Source organism: Sceloporus occidentalis, unplaced genomic scaffold (genome assembly GCF_023333645.1).
Source record: "Sceloporus occidentalis isolate IW3139 unplaced genomic scaffold, rSceOcc1.0.p SCAF_5, whole genome shotgun sequence".
Taxonomy (NCBI): Eukaryota; Metazoa; Chordata; class Lepidosauria; order Squamata; family Phrynosomatidae; genus Sceloporus; species Sceloporus occidentalis.
This window is the reverse complement of record NW_028316985.1, coordinates 39,553,675-39,574,613: the sequence shown is the minus strand read 5'-3', so window position 1 is coordinate 39,574,613 and position 20,939 is coordinate 39,553,675. Positions and strand designations below refer to the sequence as shown.

The 20,939-nt window shown below is 38.6% G+C and overlaps 1 protein-coding gene across 1 annotated transcript in view; it reads right to left on the bottom strand.

Annotated features, from left to right (window-relative positions):
- The window catches only part of GRIN2B (glutamate ionotropic receptor NMDA type subunit 2B), a 327,364-nt gene that overhangs the window by 98,930 nt on the left and 207,495 nt on the right, over nt 1–20,939 (bottom strand). The window contains exon 4 of the mRNA XM_089523788.1: nt 16,128–16,242. Within this exon, the coding sequence (XP_089379914.1) occupies nt 16,128–16,242 (115 nt within the window). The remainder of the gene's footprint in view (nt 1–16,127; nt 16,243–20,939) is intronic.

Below are 20,939 nucleotides of genomic sequence, written 5' to 3'. Positions count from 1 at the left end.
TGTCTCATATGAATCAGCCTAGGAATGAGGGATGAACTGATTAACTATTTTAGGATGATGTTTCACATGTGCTCATTAATATGTTCAATCCTGATTCTGCTCTGTTCTGCAAGGGGCAAGTGTGCTTGCATTTAATTTTATATAAACATCCATACTTAAACATATGAGTATCCTGAATGCATTTTTTCACAATATACATATTTCTGAATGTATTTAATTTGGCTCAGTCAATTAAAATGTGGTTTCATCATGGTTTGTTTAAACTGACTTGACCCATGTCAATACAGAAAGGTAGGGTAAAAATTGTGGCACAGGAAACTAATAAAAGTCAAATCCCCAAATTCTTTTCAATTAATAGTTGACAAGAATTTATGAATTTAGCACAAAACTATTTGAATATTTTGATACTTTGCCTAAACAAAAACTTGTAATTTTGCTTCCAGTTCCAATTTGTGCAAAATTCAGAGGCAAATCCAGTAATTGGTTTTTGATCTGCTGATCAAAGAAAAGGGCTGGTCTTATTCCTACATGACAGAAAATTGTGATTAAAAAAACATTGATTCCCAAAATGTAACAATACCATGCCATTTTTTTTCAACCTCACAGTTTCTGAGACAACCCGTTTGCATATTATTACCATGCATGTTGTCCTACAGAATCCTTATATATTTCTTAATCTTTGAATCTACTTGTATTCTTTCTTCTTCTCAAATGGCATGGGGGAATGCAGGAGGTGAGATGCACTCAATTAGCACACCACATCACCAAAAGCTCTACTATTCATACAAAATTGGGAATTATCATGGTTCATGCTACTCACACAAGCTAAAGTGTGATGTCAGCATCATAATTCATCTGTTCACCATATCTGCATTGGTTGCACTTTCAGCTATACTCCAATTAGTCTTCAGTGCAGAAAAAACAAGAGTATCTCTTATACATCATGTCCTTTGTATTTGCTTTTCAACGTCTCCTCTTTTCTCTCTGAAACACTCCCTTGTGTACATATCTCTCTGATCCCTTTTATTCTTCATATATTGTATGCTCAGTAACCCCATAACTTTGTGTACATTTATAAAGCCATTGTGTATTCATTCATGCAAGTTTCTTTAAAAACTAGAGTCACAGACTTGAATACAGGCTTGTCATAGCAAGAGATAAAAAGTTGAATCAAAAGCCAAATATATACCAAATGCTGCCTCCCACCCCACCACCACCACCACCTCCAAGCGGGCTCACACAAAGCCATATCATATTTTTAAAATATCCTTGTTATCTTAGCTTGAGAATTCATTTTAGCCCTGATCAATGTCTTATCTACGGACATTAAACATGCAAAGGCTGAGGCTCCCAGTGTGGTTGTTTCATCCTCCATGCACGGAGGGTAACTTTTTTAGAGGAAATCCTTTGATATCTATGAAGGCTCTCCAAATCAGCTGGAAAACTGGAAAACAAGCATTTAAAATCACATGTAGAGACCCACAGACAGAAACTTGCCCTTCCTACATACAGGGCAACAGAAGGGAGGCTATTATGTATTCCTCCTTTGCATGATTAAAGTACCCTGATCCTGCCTGAACAGAGGTTTTGTATGGATTGCTTTTTGAGTTCACATGGTTTGTTTACAAAAATAGACAAACTCAAAAGTGAGGACGTTATGTTTTTTGAAAGTCTTACTTGAGGGAATCAAAATAAGAAATTACTTATGCCCAGAATAACTATGCAGCTTAGTGTTTGAATCAAAAAGACCAAGCACATCTTCATTTGGTTTCTGGAAGCAAATAATAACTGGCTGTACAACTGGTGAATTCTCCAGAGAAACTAAAGTGAGATTAATTAGCCCTAATTAGTCATATATCTACTGAGATATGACCAAAGCATGATTTGCTGTTCTGCAATTCCTTGAGAGCTGATATGCCATAAAATAAAGATTGTAGGATTTTTCTCTTTAAAGTATTAAACAATAGTCCCACTTTATTTTATTTATTTATTTCATAAAAACAGGGATAAAAACAGGGATGGACTCAGAACAAAGAGATACCTTCTTTGCACCAGTTCAATCTTCGAAAGGGAATCATATTACAAAGGAAGACGCACTTCTGTTCCAATGCTGTTGAGATAAGATATAAGTGGTGACTATTGTTCTTCAAAAGGGAGAGGAAGATTCCACCCCCGCAACCTTCTAGATTGATCAGTGAGCTTTTCCATAAACCAAAAATTCCAAAATTGAGACCACCTCATATTGACCTTTCCAGTTTTCCAAGCCCTGGCAATTTCAATCCTGGCCAATGCCAACAAAAATGTAATAATATCTTTATTGTGTAATGTCTTGTTTTCATTAATAAACACTGAAAGCAATAGAAGTTCTGGAGAAGGGACAATTTTTTGATCAGTGATTTCTGAAACTAAGTTAACTACTGAATGCCAAAATGCAAATACACTTGGACAATTGTACCACATGTGCAGGAAGGTACCTCTATTACTATACCCTCTCCAACAGCACGAGGTGGGGTTCTTAGTAATGCATGCAAGTTGTAGTGGTGTGAGGTACCATCTATGCACAAATTTAACAGTGGTTTCTTTCTGGGCTATAGAATTAGATTTATATGGGGGAGTGTTCCAGATTTTAAGCCACTCTGAATCTGTTATTTGAATGTTTAAATCCATCTCCCACCCCACTTTATGAATCAGCCCACAATTGAAAGTCTTGTGTAGCATCCACTTATATATTTTTACCACTCTGCCTTTAATGCAAGTATCTTCTTTTATACATATGCATTCAAACAGAGTAAGTGAGTGAGTGAGTTCTTTCCTCCTAATCAGCTGAGCTAAAAAGGATGCAATTTGATTCAATTGCATCCAAGAGGGCTCAAAGGGGGAAAGGGCTTTGATCAGACACTCTCTGGATCTCGGTCTATCATGTACAAATAGGTCTCTCACCATAACACACACACCCCACCCCGCTGTACCATGGATGGAAACAGGTCCACCTATCAGGCTCTGCAAACAGGGGATAAGAAATAAATGGTTGCATTGCTGAAGGGCTTGGAGCAAGAATGTGCCTCCACTTTTTCCAGGCCATGAGAGTATGATACTAATATGGATTATTAATTCTATTAATTACCTTCTCCAATGAGGGTGAAAAAAATGCACTGAGCTCTGCAAGGGAGGCGAGATCTAGCTCCAGGGAAGCCCAGGAAGTTCTGTCTCTTTGGTGGAAAAATTGAATGACATTATTGATCTGGAAGGCATCGAAATAAAATTCCAATTCAGGCAATCCTAACAATAGTCCCACTTTAAAGAAATCAACCACCCATAAATGCTTGACTTCAGACTAGAAAAATCCAGACAATGCATGCGCTTCTTTGTACCTATCACCAATATTGCTGTCTTTGGCTTCTGCTACACTGCAGAATTAATGCAGTTTGACACAACTTTAGCTGTCATCACTCCATTTTATGGAATCCTGGGATTTGTAGTTTGTTGTGACACTAAAGCTCTTTGACAAAGAAAGCTAAATATCTCACAAAACTACAAATCCCAGAATTCCATGGCACTGAGCCATGGCACTTAAAATAGTGTCACGCTGTATTAATTGATGTGATGTAAGAGAAATATATGAGTAAGTTATCATTATTATTATTATTTATATAGCACTGTAGATTTGCACAACACTGTACATAAAACAACAAATATAAAAGAGTAAACCTGTCTACGGCGTACAATCTAAGAAATGAAAGTAATGGTTAAATGAGTTAGAAGGACTTCCCCAAGCACATGAAAAGATTTGGTAAAGCCTTATTTTTACATTTCATGCCAATATCCTAATTTCTGAATTAATTTCTTCACTCTTGCTCTTATAGGAGGGGTATGAAACACTCAGAGGTTGTATGAGGCATATACGGCACTAATTCTCTCCTGCAATAAAGAGTCATAAACACCAGTGACTTTATGGAAATGTAGCATGATTGGAGAATTTAACATGAAAGAGCATTCAATACAATCAGTAAAATGAGTCAGTTTATTTTCAACCTCTTCCATAAAGAGCATGGCTTATGAAGGAAGTATGTTAATATTACAAATGCTTAAGGAATTGATGTAGCCAAGATGTCTTCACAAGAAATGAGGTTTGAAATGACCTACAATCAGTTATTAGTCCCAACCAAAGTAGATCCACTGAAACAATAGTGGCTTGGTAAATCATCACTAATCATAGTTTTATTGATTCAACTAGTCACACTCTTGTCAAATAGGATTTTGACTGATACAGAATCCTAGGCAGCATTATACCAGTTAGGTTTATGTTCACATGCTCCTTTCTGTTTAAGTGCTTTAATTCCATTTCACATTTCTATTTCTTCCATTCCAGACAAACTATAGGAGTAAACATACTGGAGGAGAAGCAACACCAGCAGCACCTCAAAAAAGGGAGAGGTCCTTTTGCCTATTTCTTGCCATCTGCGTCTCTGCCAGCTGCTGCCTTTTTCTTCAGCAGATGCCTGACTCACTCACTGACTGATAGATCTCCACCACTTTCCAAACCAGGCTTCAGATACTGAGCCAGCTTCTGCCTAACCAGCTAAATTACTGCATGTTTCCTTTTTGGTAACCTGGAAGGTGATGTAAGCTGATGGTCTGATAACATCAACAATAGTATTCTCCTGAGTTATCTTTCTGGGAGAGACTTTGGGTACAAGTTCTAGTCCTTCTTGAAGGAACAAACTCAAAAGGTGGTGCTGGGGGGATGCTGTTCAAAATCCTGGCCATTGGCCCAAGGGATCCCCCTGGGTTTGGGTCAGTCCCCTATGCTATTCAACAATAATTAATTCATTTGTTCTTTAACAGTCTAAGAAAGAATGAAGAAAAATATGCAATATATTTACTACTTTTCTTCGAGAAAGCCACCAAATGTTGCCCTACTAATGAAGGTCAACAGAATCCTAAGATTTTTAGTACTCTCTTGCCTCTACTGAGAACACTGGCAATAACAAACACCTAATAGAAAACTCATCTCATAACTTATTAAAAGATCCAGAACCCTGCTGAGAGATGGCATCCTTGAGGCTTGGCACCATGTTCTGCTGTGACTATTTTTGATTCATAAACAAAACAAAAACTCTAACAAAATATTTTAGGTTAAATGGGTTGCAGTAGCATGTGGTGCATTCTACCATTACAGAAAGTGACAACAAAACAATTTTAAGAACATTCTTTGGCTCTTTTGGGGGGTGGGGTGTACTTTATTTCAGAACATAATTATTATTGATGAAAGGCTGTGACTCTGGAGAGGTTCTAGCTCTGGAGAGCAGAGTCTGAATCACCATTCAGTCATGACACCCACTGGGTGACCTTGGGCAAGTCACAGTCTCTCAGTGTCAGAAGATGACAATGGCAAACCTCCTCTAAAGAAATGTGCCAAGAAAACCCTGTGATGGGTTCACCTTAGGGTTGTCATGAGTTGAAAACAACTTAAAAGCAAACAACTCACAATACACAACACACAGTATGATTATCCACATCTTTTAATCTCTGTGATTTTTGTAAAGATCTAGGTAAGGATACTTTTAAGTTCTGGCACAGTTTGGCACAACCTTCACATATAAGAATCAAAAAGTCCATTCTAGACTATGGATGCAATTACACTACACTGTTATACCACTATAATGGAGCCCCATGGTGCAGTGGTTAAATGCCAGTACTTCAGCCACTCACAGTTCGATCTCAGGCTAGGCTCTAGGGGTTCACTCAGCCTTGCATCCTTCCGTTGGTCGCTAAAATGAGTACCCAGCTTGTTGGGGGTAATTAGCTTACACATTGTAAACCACTTAGGGAGTGATTAAGTGCACTGATATGTGGTATAGAAATGTACTTACTATTGCTATTGCTATTATTCCACTTTTACTACTACAGCTGATTCCTGTGGAATCTTGGGATTTGCACTTTAGGGAGGGCATTTAGAATTCTCAGCCAGAGTGCTTTTAGGCCTCACTAAACAACAAACCCCAGAATTTCACAGCAGGCAGCCATAGCAGGTAAAGTGGAATAATGACGCTAGAATAATACAGTGTGATACTGTAAGTCTGTCATGGCTTAGTTTCATTGAAATGAATGGAACTCAGGTTAATTGAATTACCTGCCATGACTAATAGCACAATTCAAATCCATTGAGGTTTCTGTCATCCCTCTACCACCTGTAATTATTACTAGAGCTCTACCAAAGCAAGGTCCAAGGTAAAAAGCTACTGTCGTTGGTTCTCTCACTAGCAGTAGTAAGTAGAAACCTACAAAATCAGAGTAGACCCAGTCCAAAGTCATGGCATTCCTCCAAGAGAGGCATAATCTGCCTCCTTCCTATCCTAACATAGAGTGGTCACACAAACATTCTCAAAGTGAGAAAAGTCCTCTCTGGCAGGACAGAAAGAGAGCTGCACACAGGTCTACTTTCCAGGACTGACATGCTTGGGTACCTTGTCAAGGACCCAAGTTTTATTAGGGAGGCATCAACAAGAGGAGACAGGAACCAAATAATTAAAATTAAGTTGGATATTTGCTACACTAGGGATTTTAATAATTGACTACTTTGTTCTCATAAGTGAGGATAACTTCCAGAATTTTTTCCCCACCGCAAAGAAAATAATGTTTTTCTACATAGTTCAAGCCTGCTATTCACATATCCTGAAGTGTTTTGGGAAATTATTCTGCACAGAAACAAACATGTATTTTTGCATGTTGCAGGTGCAAACACACACACAGCCCTTGTTTCCAAGAAGTCATATGTCTGTGTGTTTCTGTTCATTTGTTGTTGGTTGTTTTTTGTTTGTTTGTTTGTTTATCTTATAGCCTGTCTTTCTCCAAGAGGTTTGTTTTCTACACAAAACAGCAATTTTGCACAACAAAAATCTACAGAAAACAGTAATCTTGTTCAACAAAATCACGTGCCTTTTTCTACAAGATGGCTTTTTTCTCCTGCCAGTTTTTCTTAAAAAATATCATACAAACTGTTGCATTTTCAGTAGAAAAGAGCCATCTTGCAGAAAAGAATAGACATGGCCATCTAGAAACATTACTTTTTGTGGAAGAACCCACAAATATCACACAAAAATCCATGTGCATTACTATGCAAAATAATTTCCCAAAACACTGAATGTATGAGTAGAATGTGTGAGGACCGGGCAAAATTCTTGCCACTGTATTTTTCTTTCCCACATTTTTGGGAGATAAACGAATAATGATGCATATTATTCCTATCCTTATGCTACAAATTAAATTTGATATTATCTAACAAAAAATTTCATGTCAATTATATTTCTGAATTAAGTTGGAATTTCAAGATTAATATGTCTTCAGAGCTAAGCAATAAATTAAATGAGCTACAATGCTGAAGAGCCAACACATGTTAAATTACCCATTTGGTTCATTATTGCAAATCTAATTGTTTTAGGTTTTTAAGAAATGTCCTTTTTTGTTGTTAGCTCTTAGGTATGAAGAGTTACAAGGTATAGGTAACAAGATTCAAACCACTTACTTAGAAGTAGTTCCAGATGGTTGAATTGTCTTTAGGTGCTTTTAAGGTTAGAGGTCTCAGTAACAGATCCTCTGCCACTCTTACCCCATTCCTAAAAAATAACTAGATTTTCTGCCACATTACCCCATTTCTAAAAATAATAAAAATAATGTGATAAAGTCCATACAAAGATGAACCCCAAATTGTATAAAGCGAGGTGTAAGGTGCATTAAGAGAAATTGGGAAAAATAAATCACCAAGAACAGATCATATTCCAACTGAACTGCTACAATTCAGACATACATAATCAACGCAAGTATAACTAAAGTATACCAACAAATATGGAAAACAAACCAATGGCCAGCAGACTGGAAACACTCAATTTACATCCTCATCCACATAAAAGGAGACATATAAGACTGCAGAAACTATAGAATCATAACATTAATTTCCCACTCAAACAAAATTATGCTTAAAATTCTCCAATACAGACTTCAATCACATATGGAGACAAAATTCCCAGAGGTCCATAGCGTCATATTGAGGAGGGAGCAAGCTTGTTTTCTGCTGCTCCAGAGAACAGGACCCGGAACAATGGATGCAAGCTACAGGAAAAGAAATTCCACCTCAGCATTAGGAAGAACTTCCTAACAGTAAGTGCTGTTCGACAGTGGAACACACTCCCTCGGAGTGTAGTGGAGTCTCCTTCCTTGAAGTTCTTTAAGCAGAGGCTAGATTGCCATCTGCTGGGGATGCTTTGATTTGGATTTCCTGCATGGCAGGGGGTTGGACTGGATGGCCCATGCAGTCTCTTCCAACTATGATTCTATGATACTATGAGGGTTTAGGATAGGTAGAGGCACTAGGGACAATGCTGCAAACATACAATGGATAATGGAGTGTACCAAGGAATTCCAAAAGAAAATCATAATATTCTTTATAGACTACAGCAAAGCCTTTGACCGCATAGATCACGAAAAGCTATGGAACACTCTCAAAGACATAAGAGTCTCACTACACTTGATAGTTCTGATGAGAAATCTATACTCTGGACAAGAGACCACTGTTAGAATAGAATATGGAGAAACAGAATTTTCCCCAACTGTCAAGGAGATCAGGAAACTCTGCATTTTATCCTCATACTTGTTCAACTTGTACACAAAAAACTTCATACAAAGAGCAGGCCTAGACTTAGAAGTAGTTAATATAGAAGGAAGGAACATCAACAGTTTAAGTATGTGGATGACACCATATACTAGTGGAAAACATCATGAACTTGGAACAATTACTGAGGAAGGACAAGGAAGAAAATGCAAAGGCAGATTTGCTTCTAAAGAAAAAAAATATTGACCACAGAGGACCTACATAAATTCATCCTAGATAATGAGGAAATCGAAATAGTTAAAGATTTTTTGTACCTGGGATCAAACATTGATCAAAACAGAAATTGTAGTCAAGAGATCAGAATAAAACTAGGAATGGGAGGGGCAGAGATGAAAGAACTAGACAAGATCTTAAAGAGCAAAGATATACAATTGAGCACTAAAGTTAGAATCATCCAAGCCATCACTATGTATGGATATGAGAACTGGACAGTGAAAAACATGGATAAAATTAAAATAAACTCATTTGAGATGTGATACTGGAGAAGAGTACTGAGGATACCGTGAACAGCCAAAAAGACAAACAAATGAGTCTTTGAACAGATCAAGACTGAAATACACCTAGAAGCCAAGATGATCAAATTGAGGCTATCATGCTTTGGCCATATTATGAGAAGGCATGACTCACGAGAAAAGACTATAATTCTGGGAAAGGCTGTGGGTAGTAGAGAGGAAGACCATGCACCAGGTGGCTATACTGAATTAGGAAGGTCACAGTCATGTTTTGTTGATGTCTTATCCACAGGGTCACCATGAGTTGAGGTTGACTGGAGAGCAGTTAACAACAACAACATTTTTCTCCAAAGAAGGTTTACCTCCCTCATACTGCAAATATAACTCTACCCAAATGAGGACCACAGTTACTATCAATCCAGTTAAAAAGGGAACCAAACAAGAAAGCAACCAGCAGAAGGACAGTGCTGCCATGACTTGATTGCTCAATATAGCTCAACCTGGCAAGCAAGCAAAAGTCTGAGGAAGAGGAACAGGAGCAGCTGGTGACAATAGCAGTGAGGGAACAAACTGAATCAGAGGAGCTGTTGAAGATGTTCTGCAGATGCCTAGTCCTCAAAATACAGAACTAGCATGATTTAGCATGAGCTGGCAGGAATGTGAATGAGCTGCTGAATATTTTCACTTCCCTGCCCTTACTTCACTCAAGATTGCTCTGTAACAAAGGGGCAGAACAGACAAGTACTTTGTGCCAGCCTGACTACATACTAGGGCTGAACTAGGGTGGAGCATTTACATGCTCCGAGCTCTAGTTCCGTGCACATGCACCATTATGGTGCATGCCCATCCACATAGGGCACACCATTATGATGCATGGGTGTCACAGCACCCAATCAGCGTTGGCCAGAAGGGGTGTCATCATGGCATGCAAGTGCCACTATGGCGCCCCTTCCAGGAAGCTGCTCATATCAGCTTCTTTTTGCTCCTGATGAGGAGTGGATTGTTGCCATGGTGTGTGTTTGCCGCGGCAGCAATCCGGGGCTGGAAGGGGCGGGGTGTTTAGCCACCTGTCAGTCAAGCCCCATAGTCTGGATCCAACCAAATTGGAGTTGTAGGCAGAGACACAAGGTGGTTCTATTTTGATTTAGAGAGCTTGCCTTGAGTCTTTCCAGTAACAGAGCTGAGGCAAAGAGAAAAGACACATGCTGACAAAGGGGAAAATAAGGATCTAGTGTCAACACAGGCTGATTTGGCTACTTTCAGCAAATATAGCAGCAGACAGAAATCTAAAGGTTCTTGAGTTCACAAAAATTCCATGTCTAACTAGGAACAAGTTTCTTTAGTTACTGTGGCACAAACAGATATTTTAACAAGCTACTGGAAAGGAATTGAAAAAACACACAAAGGAAGTGGAGGTCACTGCAGTGCACCTTTGCAAAATGGAATAAAACTGTTCTCAAAGATTGCTGTTGTCACAGGTGTCACTCTGACAGTATTGGCCTGAATTCACACTGTAATAAGAAATCCATGAAAGAGTATATTGTACAACAGAAAGGCACTGCAACTAAGGGGCTGTACCACTAGAACCAGCACAGTGTAGTGGTTTGAGTGTTGGACTATGACTTTGGAGACCAGGGTTCAAATCCCTGCTCAGCAATGGAAATCCACTGGGCCCACTTTAGGAAAGTCAGAGGGAGACAAGGACAAACCTCATATGAAGAAATCTTGCCAACAAAACACTGAGATAAGGTTGTCTTAGGAATGCCATAAGTCAAAAATGACTTGAAGGCACACAGCAACAACAAGAAGAAGCTACACTGTATATAACATGAATTTCCTGAAATAAAAGAACACCTTTATTTCTTTTAGTCTGCTGTAATGCTCTAAATGTTACAAAGTGTGTGTAACTTTAAGATTGAAGTAATAGCAATTTATGTCCTTCTAATAATTAACTGTGCAATGCATCACATGAATCTAGATGCAGGAGTGTACCTGCAGGTAATAGAAGTGTTCAATTTTTTAAAAATGGGAAATAGAAATTGTATGTCTCTCTGCTGTATTTTAACATATCTACGTAGACTGAAGTCTCATAGATTACTGCAGAGACTCATACTATCCCACTGCATTCTAAGATGGTTAAAAAAAGCCCAGGAACAGGATTATCATGACAGATTCCTAAAATTTATTGATGCTGTTATCCTGGAGGTATGTACAGCTGGTGCTCTGCATAAAGAAACTTATTCCACATGACGTTTGCTCTGGTATCAGAAAGAGTGCCCACATACATTTAGGAAAAAAGATCTGCATGGGCAACTTTGTGAAGAAATTATGAAATCATACATTTGTTATATGAACAAGGCCAATAGGATCTTCACTTATTTACTTAGAAGCTGTGCCTGCAAGAAAGTGTTGCAGTGTGGAGGCTCTTGTGTTCCAGTCAGTCATCCATGCTGACTGCCAGACATTCTGTTCTCTCCCCCAACAAATCAATTTTCTCCACCTCTTAATATACTGGGTCCTTGGTATTCACTGGAGTTTAGTTCCAGGACTATCCCAACCACCACCTACCCCACAGATACCAAAATCGATGGATGAGCAAGTCCCATTAAATACAACGAACAAGGCCAATAAGCATAGAGAGACAATGTCCCGTGTGTGTGCGTGTGTGCATGTATCAAGATAAGTTAAGTGTGTGGGCAAAAAGGAAGCAACTAGTGAAGTTCTATTTGTATTTTGTTTTAATTTATATTTATATTTTGGATGCCAAAAGAAGGATGTAAAGAGCTACAGTATCTGAGATTATCACAATAGGTTCAGATAATTCCATGAAATTGTTTCAGCTTCGGTTAATACTAATTACAATATACTTAGTGATAAAGAAGGATCAGATGTATCTATTGGTGAGACTAAATCTATCCATGCCACAAGTGACTACATGACATTGCAAGGCTGGACAGAATACCATCTAATTCCTTTCCTCCTTCTCTTCACACTTTCCAAGGAAATCACAGCAAGAAGATGTAGCTGTCTAGTGACTCTCATTATCCACTTGTCTGCGCTGTGTTTATTGAGGGGGTCATTCTTACTGTCATTCATTCCCTTTAAAAGATACACAAGGCTACTAGAATGAGTTTACTCAAGAAAGAGGTGTGAGCTGTCATCAATATGCTGATGATGCATTGCTCAGCTCTGTATGCCTTGCTTTGATTCCTTATCTATCAATAGTGACAAATTGCAGATGAGTGACCACATTTCTGCAACCAGCATACATCAAGAGGCTCATGACAACTTAAAGACTAATAGATATATACTGATATAGTTGCTCATGGGTTACAATACATTTCTTCAGATGCAAGAAATTAACCAACGGTATCTGTAAGCTCATGTGTGGAACCACGGGTATGCACATGTATATATTTCACAGGCTTTTGGCCCACATTTACAAAGTATATTTCTCTGTATGGATATACCTGCCTAGGTTAACTAACAATTGATTAGCCTATAAAAGATTTGTCCTCACTAGCTATAGGCTATATCAGGACTAGGCAATCTGATGCCCACTGTTGTCCATGATGTACTTGCCAATAGCTATGTTGGCTGGTTCCAATCAATGTAGTATTGGACTACAGACAGGATACCATGGGTGGGTTAAAAAGTAGTCAATAGGTCATATAGGTCCAGACTATTTGAAAACCCGTATTTCCCTATGTGAACCTGCCAAAATCTCAAAATCTATAGGGAAGGGTTTGCTCTTGGTTCCACTGCCATCACAGGCTCAATTGGTGAGGACAGAAGAGAGATCCTTCTCATTAACTCTAGCATTCCCTTCCATGGGAGGCTAGGCTGGCCTTCTCCCTGCTCTCCTTTCACCAGGAAGCAAAGACCTTTTTGTTTCAGCAGGCTTTTAATATGTAATTGCTTGGAGAGAGGCTTCTTAATTGGCTATGTGTTTTTTAATTTTTGTATACTTTTAAAATAATTTTATACTCTTTTAATGAGATGGTTTTAATTGTTTTAATATTTCATTGTCAGGTTTTAATTTACTCCTTTCGTGAGTTGCCTTGGGTCCCAATCTGTGACAAATGTGGCATATAAATGACATAAATGAAGTAATACAATACATTTTGTCCTCATCCCCTTTGGAGCCTCCAAAGTCCTTGCTCCCCTCCCAATTTAAATATTTTCTGGGGCAACACAAACAAATAAACCCACTGCCAAGCTATTCAAACAGCCATCCTACAGTTGTTTAGCTGCTCTACAAGAACAGATTTTGTGAAGATGTGATTTGGGGTGTTGCATTTCACTGTTCATTTGGCAAGAACATGTTGGTGGTATCTATAGCAATTGGATTACTCTAATGCACTCTGCATGGGGCTGCCTTTCAAAAGTACTCAGAAACTTCAGTTGACCCAAAGGGAAGCAGGTTGTTAATGGGATTTGGCTATAGGGATCACACAGCATTCTTGTTGCAACAGCTCCACTGGCTGCCGGTCAATTTCTGAGCACAATTAAGTTAACTGGTTTTGACCTATAAAGCTTGGGTCCAGTTGTTTGAAGATCATGATCTCCCTTTATTAGCCCAGTAGAGCTCTAAGATTGCATGGAAAGCTCTTCTCTGTTCAACCACCTTTTCATCTGGGGGAGACAATGGCTGCATGAGCACGCAACCACACCAACACAGGACTCTTTCACACAAGAGGCCTACCCATGAAAAAATTGCCATGAAATAGTCATAAATCTTGAAAGAAGCATGATCAGGATTCAACCCCCCCCCCCCCATGTGCTTCTCCTTTGAGTAAATCATCATGGAGGTGTCGGGGCTCGCTTCTCCTGTCACTGAATCGTCACTGAGCCCCCATTTGGCAACAATGGGATCTTAATAATGGGCAAGTTTTTGTATCTGTGAGGGGATCCAGAACAGAACCCCCCCCCCCATGGATATGGGGGGGGGGAATTATATACATTTTCAGGATATACTCCTGAATATAGTAAAATTACTGCACGGAAAGTATCGAACTGGTTTTCAATACAAGGATGTTTCTAGAAGACAAGATCCCGGAGCACAGAATTTTATGAAATGAGCAACCAGAGCCATGCAAGTTATCTAGAATACAAAAACAGGCATGATAAGACTGTCTTATCTTATCTTGTAGCTTGTTTTCATAAGTACCATGACATTACTGTACTAACCTCAGAGTATTGCTGATGATGACCCCTTATCGGCAGGTCTTGATATAGCTAGTTCAGTGAAATTGAAATTTCTCCTGTGCTATGTGGTGATCATACTCACAATCTAACTTTACTGGATCTTTTTGTGCAATCTTGTACATATTAATCTGTAGTCAGTCCAGTTGTGTTCAAATGGGTCTTATTCCCAGATAGGTGGGCATATGATTGCAGATGGCAATATCAACATTTGTCATTTTATGCTCATTAACAGAAGATTGACAGTTCCATAGCTGTTTTAACTGAACTAATCCTGCTTTACTTACCAGCACAACATCATGTATATTAGCTGTATATCTCACTTCTGTGTTGAGTTTATATGTGAAATGTAAATGTATCTGTGATAACTGATACTATACAACTATAAAACTAACACTGTAATGTTCACGAAAGATTGGTCAAGAAAAAAAAAAAAGAACATCCCTCTACACTGCATTTCAGCAGTGTCTGCAATATAAAATGTCTAATTTAAAACAATGTAAGCCGCTCTGATAGCCTTTTGGCTGAAGAGTGGGGTATAAATACTTTAAATAAATAAAATAAATAAAAATAAATAAATAAGATATAATGTGGTGGGGATAAAAGGAAAACCTGTGGACATTGTAGACTAGAAGTGGAGAATCTCTAGTCTACAAAACTTATACATTCCTCCTCAGTATCCCTCTCACCTGTTTCTTTATTGCAGAAATCTATCAGTGCAGGAAGAGATTGTTCTTTTCCACATCATTAGGCACCCTGCATTTCTTTCCATGTAATGGGAAAGGGCCAGCCTTCAAGCAAACTGACCCAAAGATCAATGGTGGCTGTTGGCTTCCACAGAAAAGGAACAGTGACTCTGTTCAAGATTTTGGTCCAAAGGATAAAAGAGGTTTCCTAGGTGTTGAGCCTATTTTGAGGATAGAATCAACACCTTAGATAGCTCCTTTAAAGTTCTGAGTAAAAACCAGAGAGGAGTCACTGCCCTATTGATGTGAAAGCCACTAGCTGCCAGTGGTGAAAACTGAATGATGAACTGTGTTTAACTGAAAGTGCTCATATGTTTATTACACAGCATGGAAATAACTAGCTATAAATAAGGAGTCAATTGTAATAAATAAGTACTTGTAATGTATAACTAAGGCCTGAAACAAGCAGGTTAAATGAAGTGGCTTCCTGCTGCTTTGGGGGCATAGCGTTTATATGACACATGCTCCGAAACTGGCCAGAAGCTGCTCCAATGCTGCAATCTGGTCCAAAGGACCAAATAAAAAAAGGAGCTATTTTAATCAGCTCCTGTGGCATGTGGCTTGGGGCCATAGGCAGAAGCCCACTTTCGAAGCAGTCGCTGCAGTTCCGGCCCAATCACACCCAGGGGCCACTCGTTTCTGGCCATCTATTTCGCCTCAACATTACACTACAACTGTAAAATAATAATGTAACTTTAATCCCTTTGTGACATTCTCCAACTGTTTTAATTACTTGTATATTTTCAAGATGTTTGTAACTTCACTATTTTGTTATGTTTCATACCATCACCCAGTGACTTGTAACATTTGGTGGTTGTTTGTAAAACCTAACTATTTTAGTCACTTTTGAAGAACAGTAGTCAGTAGTCAACTGATTACTTCTGACTATCAAAGTATAACTGTAACTAATTACTTTCTAAATCAACTTTCTAATTAATCGGTTGCCCCAAATGAACCACTGAGATATAGAGCCAGATCTTTTTCCTGAAAGTGGGGGAACTTTTACCTGCCTACCCCCCCCCCCCATTTCTAGCCTGAGTTGCAGACATATCCTACCCTGTCCCACGTCCTTGACTTCGTCAGAAGGATGATAACCAATTTGGGGTGCATCTGGTAGCCATCCTCACTGAAAGACAAATTCCTTCCTTCAAAGGTGACATTAATCAGGTACCTAGAAAGAGAGAAAGAGAGAAAGGAGTCAAATCAGGGTGTTGATAGCTTCACTAAAAGGATACCAGAAGTCTTTCCTACTAGGGTATAACATATACTGGAAACACACTAATGGCCAGTCTGGTACAGCCAGGAAGTAAATGGAGAAATAGATGGAGAGAAAGGAGCAAAACAGAAAACACAAAAACTTTTTAGAAAATAACACAAAAAAGAGGCCAAGGAGTCATTACCCATTTCTTGAAAGAAACTTTGCTGATGTGAAATTTTCTTCAGTGCCCTATGCCAAATTTTTATAACACCATTACCTACAGTGTATGTTTTTGGAAATATATGGGGAAACATTCCAGCAGTTCTATCTTTTGTCTGACACAGATGAAATTATATACTTCAGAGAACTCAAGGTGCGCACTACATTCCCAATTACTCTTTTCTTTTGATTTTCTTTTTTCATTTATTTATGAATAGCTCATACAAAATAATTTTCAAACAGTGATTAATAAACATACACACATATTGCACATATATATATACATGTATCTCAAATAACAACACAAAGGGTCAGAACAGACAGGCCGGAGAAAGCAGCTGGAACCTGCATTTTCCAGAAGCAGGTCAAAACTCCACTGTCCACAACGGCTGCTGCCAAAGTGACCCTAATGCGCACTGCTTGAGCTCACATGCGATATCAAACCATGCCTTTCACTAATTTTTTTGTTGCCTCCCCACTATGCATGTGAACTGTCACACAAACACACCACTTGTGATTGCCTGCTACCTAGATGTCATCCCATTGGATGGCCACTCCTTTAATTGGCCACACAACCGCACCTGCAATCCTCCACCAGTACAGGGCATCAGAGCATTGGTGTGCCCAGTAAAATACTGGCAAAGCACAATCATGTCCCCCTTACATGCCCCTTTCACTACCACCCCTTCACCCCATGCCCTGTCTTGGATTGTCTGGTTTGTGTATGTTGTAGTTATATCCATTGGAGATGTCACACTTTCACTTTTTTACACTGCTGCCCCGACCACTTCTTTACGCTGGCTCTGTCCTTTTTTAAAGCACACCTGCAGCAGTAGATTTATATGCGGGTTAGGCTTAGGATGAATGGTTCCTTCGGAACTGCTCTTGCATCAGGGCATTTATATGCAGGGTTGAAGGTGTGCATTTTCCAGACTAAGTTGGACCTACCTGGCTTCTTTTTGATCTGGGTTTTAGCCCCGGAGCACAGCTTCAATCCAATTTCTGCCCACTTTGGAGGCATGCGTCATCTAAACTCTCCACCACCAAAGCCGGTGGAAGCCATTTTATTTGGTCCGTCTGTTTCACCCCAAGTTTGCAATCCTATGCACCTTATGAAAATTCTTACTTAGCCATAATTTTGCCTAGAAAGTATTTCCATCCCACAAAAAAAAAATCTGTCTTCGAATCCTGTATAAATTCTATTATGGAAAATAAACTTACTCCACCACTCAAGTGTGTAACATTTGAATTCAATATGTCAAAACTGATACTAGAATGAATGAAGAGAGACATTTCATCAAAACCAGAGACATTATTTTTTATCAAACCTGGAAATATTTATTCACGAATTAAAACACATTTTTCTACAAATGTAAAATTTTTTATCTTGCATTTCTATATTTTATTTATTTGTATTCCTGGGTTAGACACAGTGTTCCCAGGAGCAGAACTCAATTTACAGGATGTTCCTGCTGTAGGAAGAGGGGGAGAGAAGATTTTGTCAACTCGTTCATCCTGCAGCCTACAAAGCTTCTGAAAAACTGCTCTGGAGAGCTGACAGACCTTCCCAAATGATATGATAGTGACACTGAAATCCTCCAGGGAAACCATCTGCAGGATTTCGATCAATTCCACTAATGTTGGAGTACACAAACTATGGCCCAGGGGTTGCAGTTCACCCTCAAGCATTGTTGTGAGGTTCCATAACTCCCGCTTGTCACAGCTGAAATACACTATAGTAGCACACTGCCATCAACAGCACTGCCAAGATTACTGCTTTTGCTGTGACTGGAACACAGGGGCAAAAAAGATGCTCATTTCCACTCTCCTTCCGGTAACCCAGAAGGGGCTGCTATTGCTGTTTCTAGGCAATTAATGGCAATACAAAAGCAAGAATGGCTATGGAGGTTGTTGGAAGCAAAAGAAGGGAAACATTCCCACCTTATGAGCACAGAACAGCCAACACCTCTGCTTCTGTACCACTAATGTAGAAGCCTCACCTACTCTCAGTAACCCTCCCTCCCAGTGATCTTGTACAGGATAGGTCAGATGGGGGTGAAGTTAAAAACTCCACCATTCTTCAGTGTAGGTATATATACACACACACACCTGCATGTATGTACACTTGTACAACCTCTTCTCTGCAAAACAGTAAGATGGGGCCTCCAGGAACAAATGAGGCCTCAGATGGAGTACCAGGGCCAAAAGCCCCAGTTGTGACCCCCTGCAGTTTTTCAATGAGCCCTTTGATTCATAGAAGGTCACCCCTGGATCAAAACAATACATTATTTAAAAAAAACATAATAGAGATTATGAATAACAAAATGGGAAGGGTGGAGGAAAATGAAGTATCACCATGACGAAAACTGAACCAATCTTCATGTCTCTGAATCAGAAGTAAATCACACTAATTTCAGTGGAACAGGCACATGATTAGGAAAAGAAAGATTTATGATGCCAATATATTGGAATTTTCTTTTTAAGATATTAGCTATATATGACATATGGTGTTTTTTTAATGTAATGGTAGGTATCTAAAAATAACAGCTTTTGCCAAAGAAAACTTCTGAATGGGAACCCATTAATAATCATAAATTACATATTTATGAAATGCTCCTTTCTTACATTTAAGGTATTTATTACTTAGATGTGTCTAACATTTTAAAAATGAAATAATGATATGGGACACAAGTTTATATTCAATAAATTTATAGTGCTAGTAATAAGCCAAGTAGGTTTACAATTTCTGTGCTAAATTCAGTGCCAATGAAGCAGATTAAAATATTCCAGTATTATGAGACTTATTATGTCTGCAGAACTCAATTTCTATATGTCTTCAGAAGTTGTAGCAAATCTGATTCTGTCTGAGCTTGAAGTTGTTACACTAAAACTCATACACACACACACATATATGCAAAATATTGGTAATCTACTAAACAAATTGTTGGGTTTATAGATAAATGGCATATTCTGTTCTAAACAGCATTCAAGATTGACAAGGAAGTGTATACGTCATAGTTTATATGAGAATTGTGAATTAAATTAGAATTCTCTCTCTCTCTCTCTCTCTCTCTCTCTCTCTCTCTCTCTCTCTCATCTCTGTGTTTTGTCTAGTGCTAATGAACAAGAAAGTGTCATTACACATTTGTTTTAAGAGAAATCACCAAACTTTAAAAACACTGTGTTTAAGTTAAGAAATTCTCTTGGCAGTTAATACTACTGCAAGTTTGAAAAATAGCTCTTAATTGTCTTCCTGCTAATGCAATATAAAACTTTTCTATTAGTGCCAAACCTATCTGCATCATTCAGCCATCAGCTGAATCTCATTGAAATGATCTCATCGAAGTAATCTCATTGGCTGAAAGGAAAAAAGAAACCTACCTCTGGTGAACTATATAAAGGTCAATACAAGAGGTAGTATGAAATATATTCAGTCCAGCTTGATCCATAAACACAAAGGTGAAATTGTTATAAAATTTGCTGGACTATACAAAAAAAATCCCATACTTTAAAATCTGTCCTGAGTAAAATGATGTTTAACAGGAACGAAAATTAATTTTCACAAAGAGGCTTCCCTTCAGTCAGCTGTTTTAATTTTAATACACTAGACTTAGAGTTCATAACTTCAAAATCCCTTTTGACATTTTCAATATAAACTATATCATGGATATTACAGTTGGATATATCCTGAGATAAGATCACAGGAGAAACTGAGTAGCTCAACATCCCATATCTACAGGACTGTATTCAACCTTCCCTGTTCTAGAAACCTAGGGAATCAATCAGAATTGGTTGTCCAGCATTTAAAGCTGGTTTCATATCTTCTGTAATGCTGACATCGATCCAATTCTTTGTCTTTATTTCCACTAAAATGAACACTGGAACACTTCTTTTCCCACCACTCCTGAGCAGTTTGTCTATCCAGGAGATCTTTAGACAGAATAAAATGTGTCTTTTGCCAAGCACCCTCCATCTTTGATGTTGGAAAACTGAAGATTTTAAAAGCTGGCATCAATCTTTTATTATCATGACTTAAGATGTACCCATATTTCGACATATTTTAACAACACTGTTTCAATTGTGTTTCAGTTTATAAAAAACAGTATTTAAACAAGAATAATGTAGAAAAAATATCAATAGCAAAAACTCCTTCACACCTCTCAGGAGTCATCAGATCATGGGATTTTTCAACATAGCCTACACTGAACAAGATACAGTATACACAGAACTCAGCAAGGGATCCTTTGCAATGATCGCTCATTTATTTGTTTAAAGCCAAGGGTCAGCACAAATATTAACATGCCCTGATTAGAAACAATGCTAATAATGAGTGGGAATGAGTTGAGCCTTGAATTCAGAGGGATATGCCCTGCTCTGTGCTCAAAGCTGTTTCACACTTCACTGATGGGATTTAGTCTCCCAATTTGGCACGACACTGCTTCAGAGAGTAA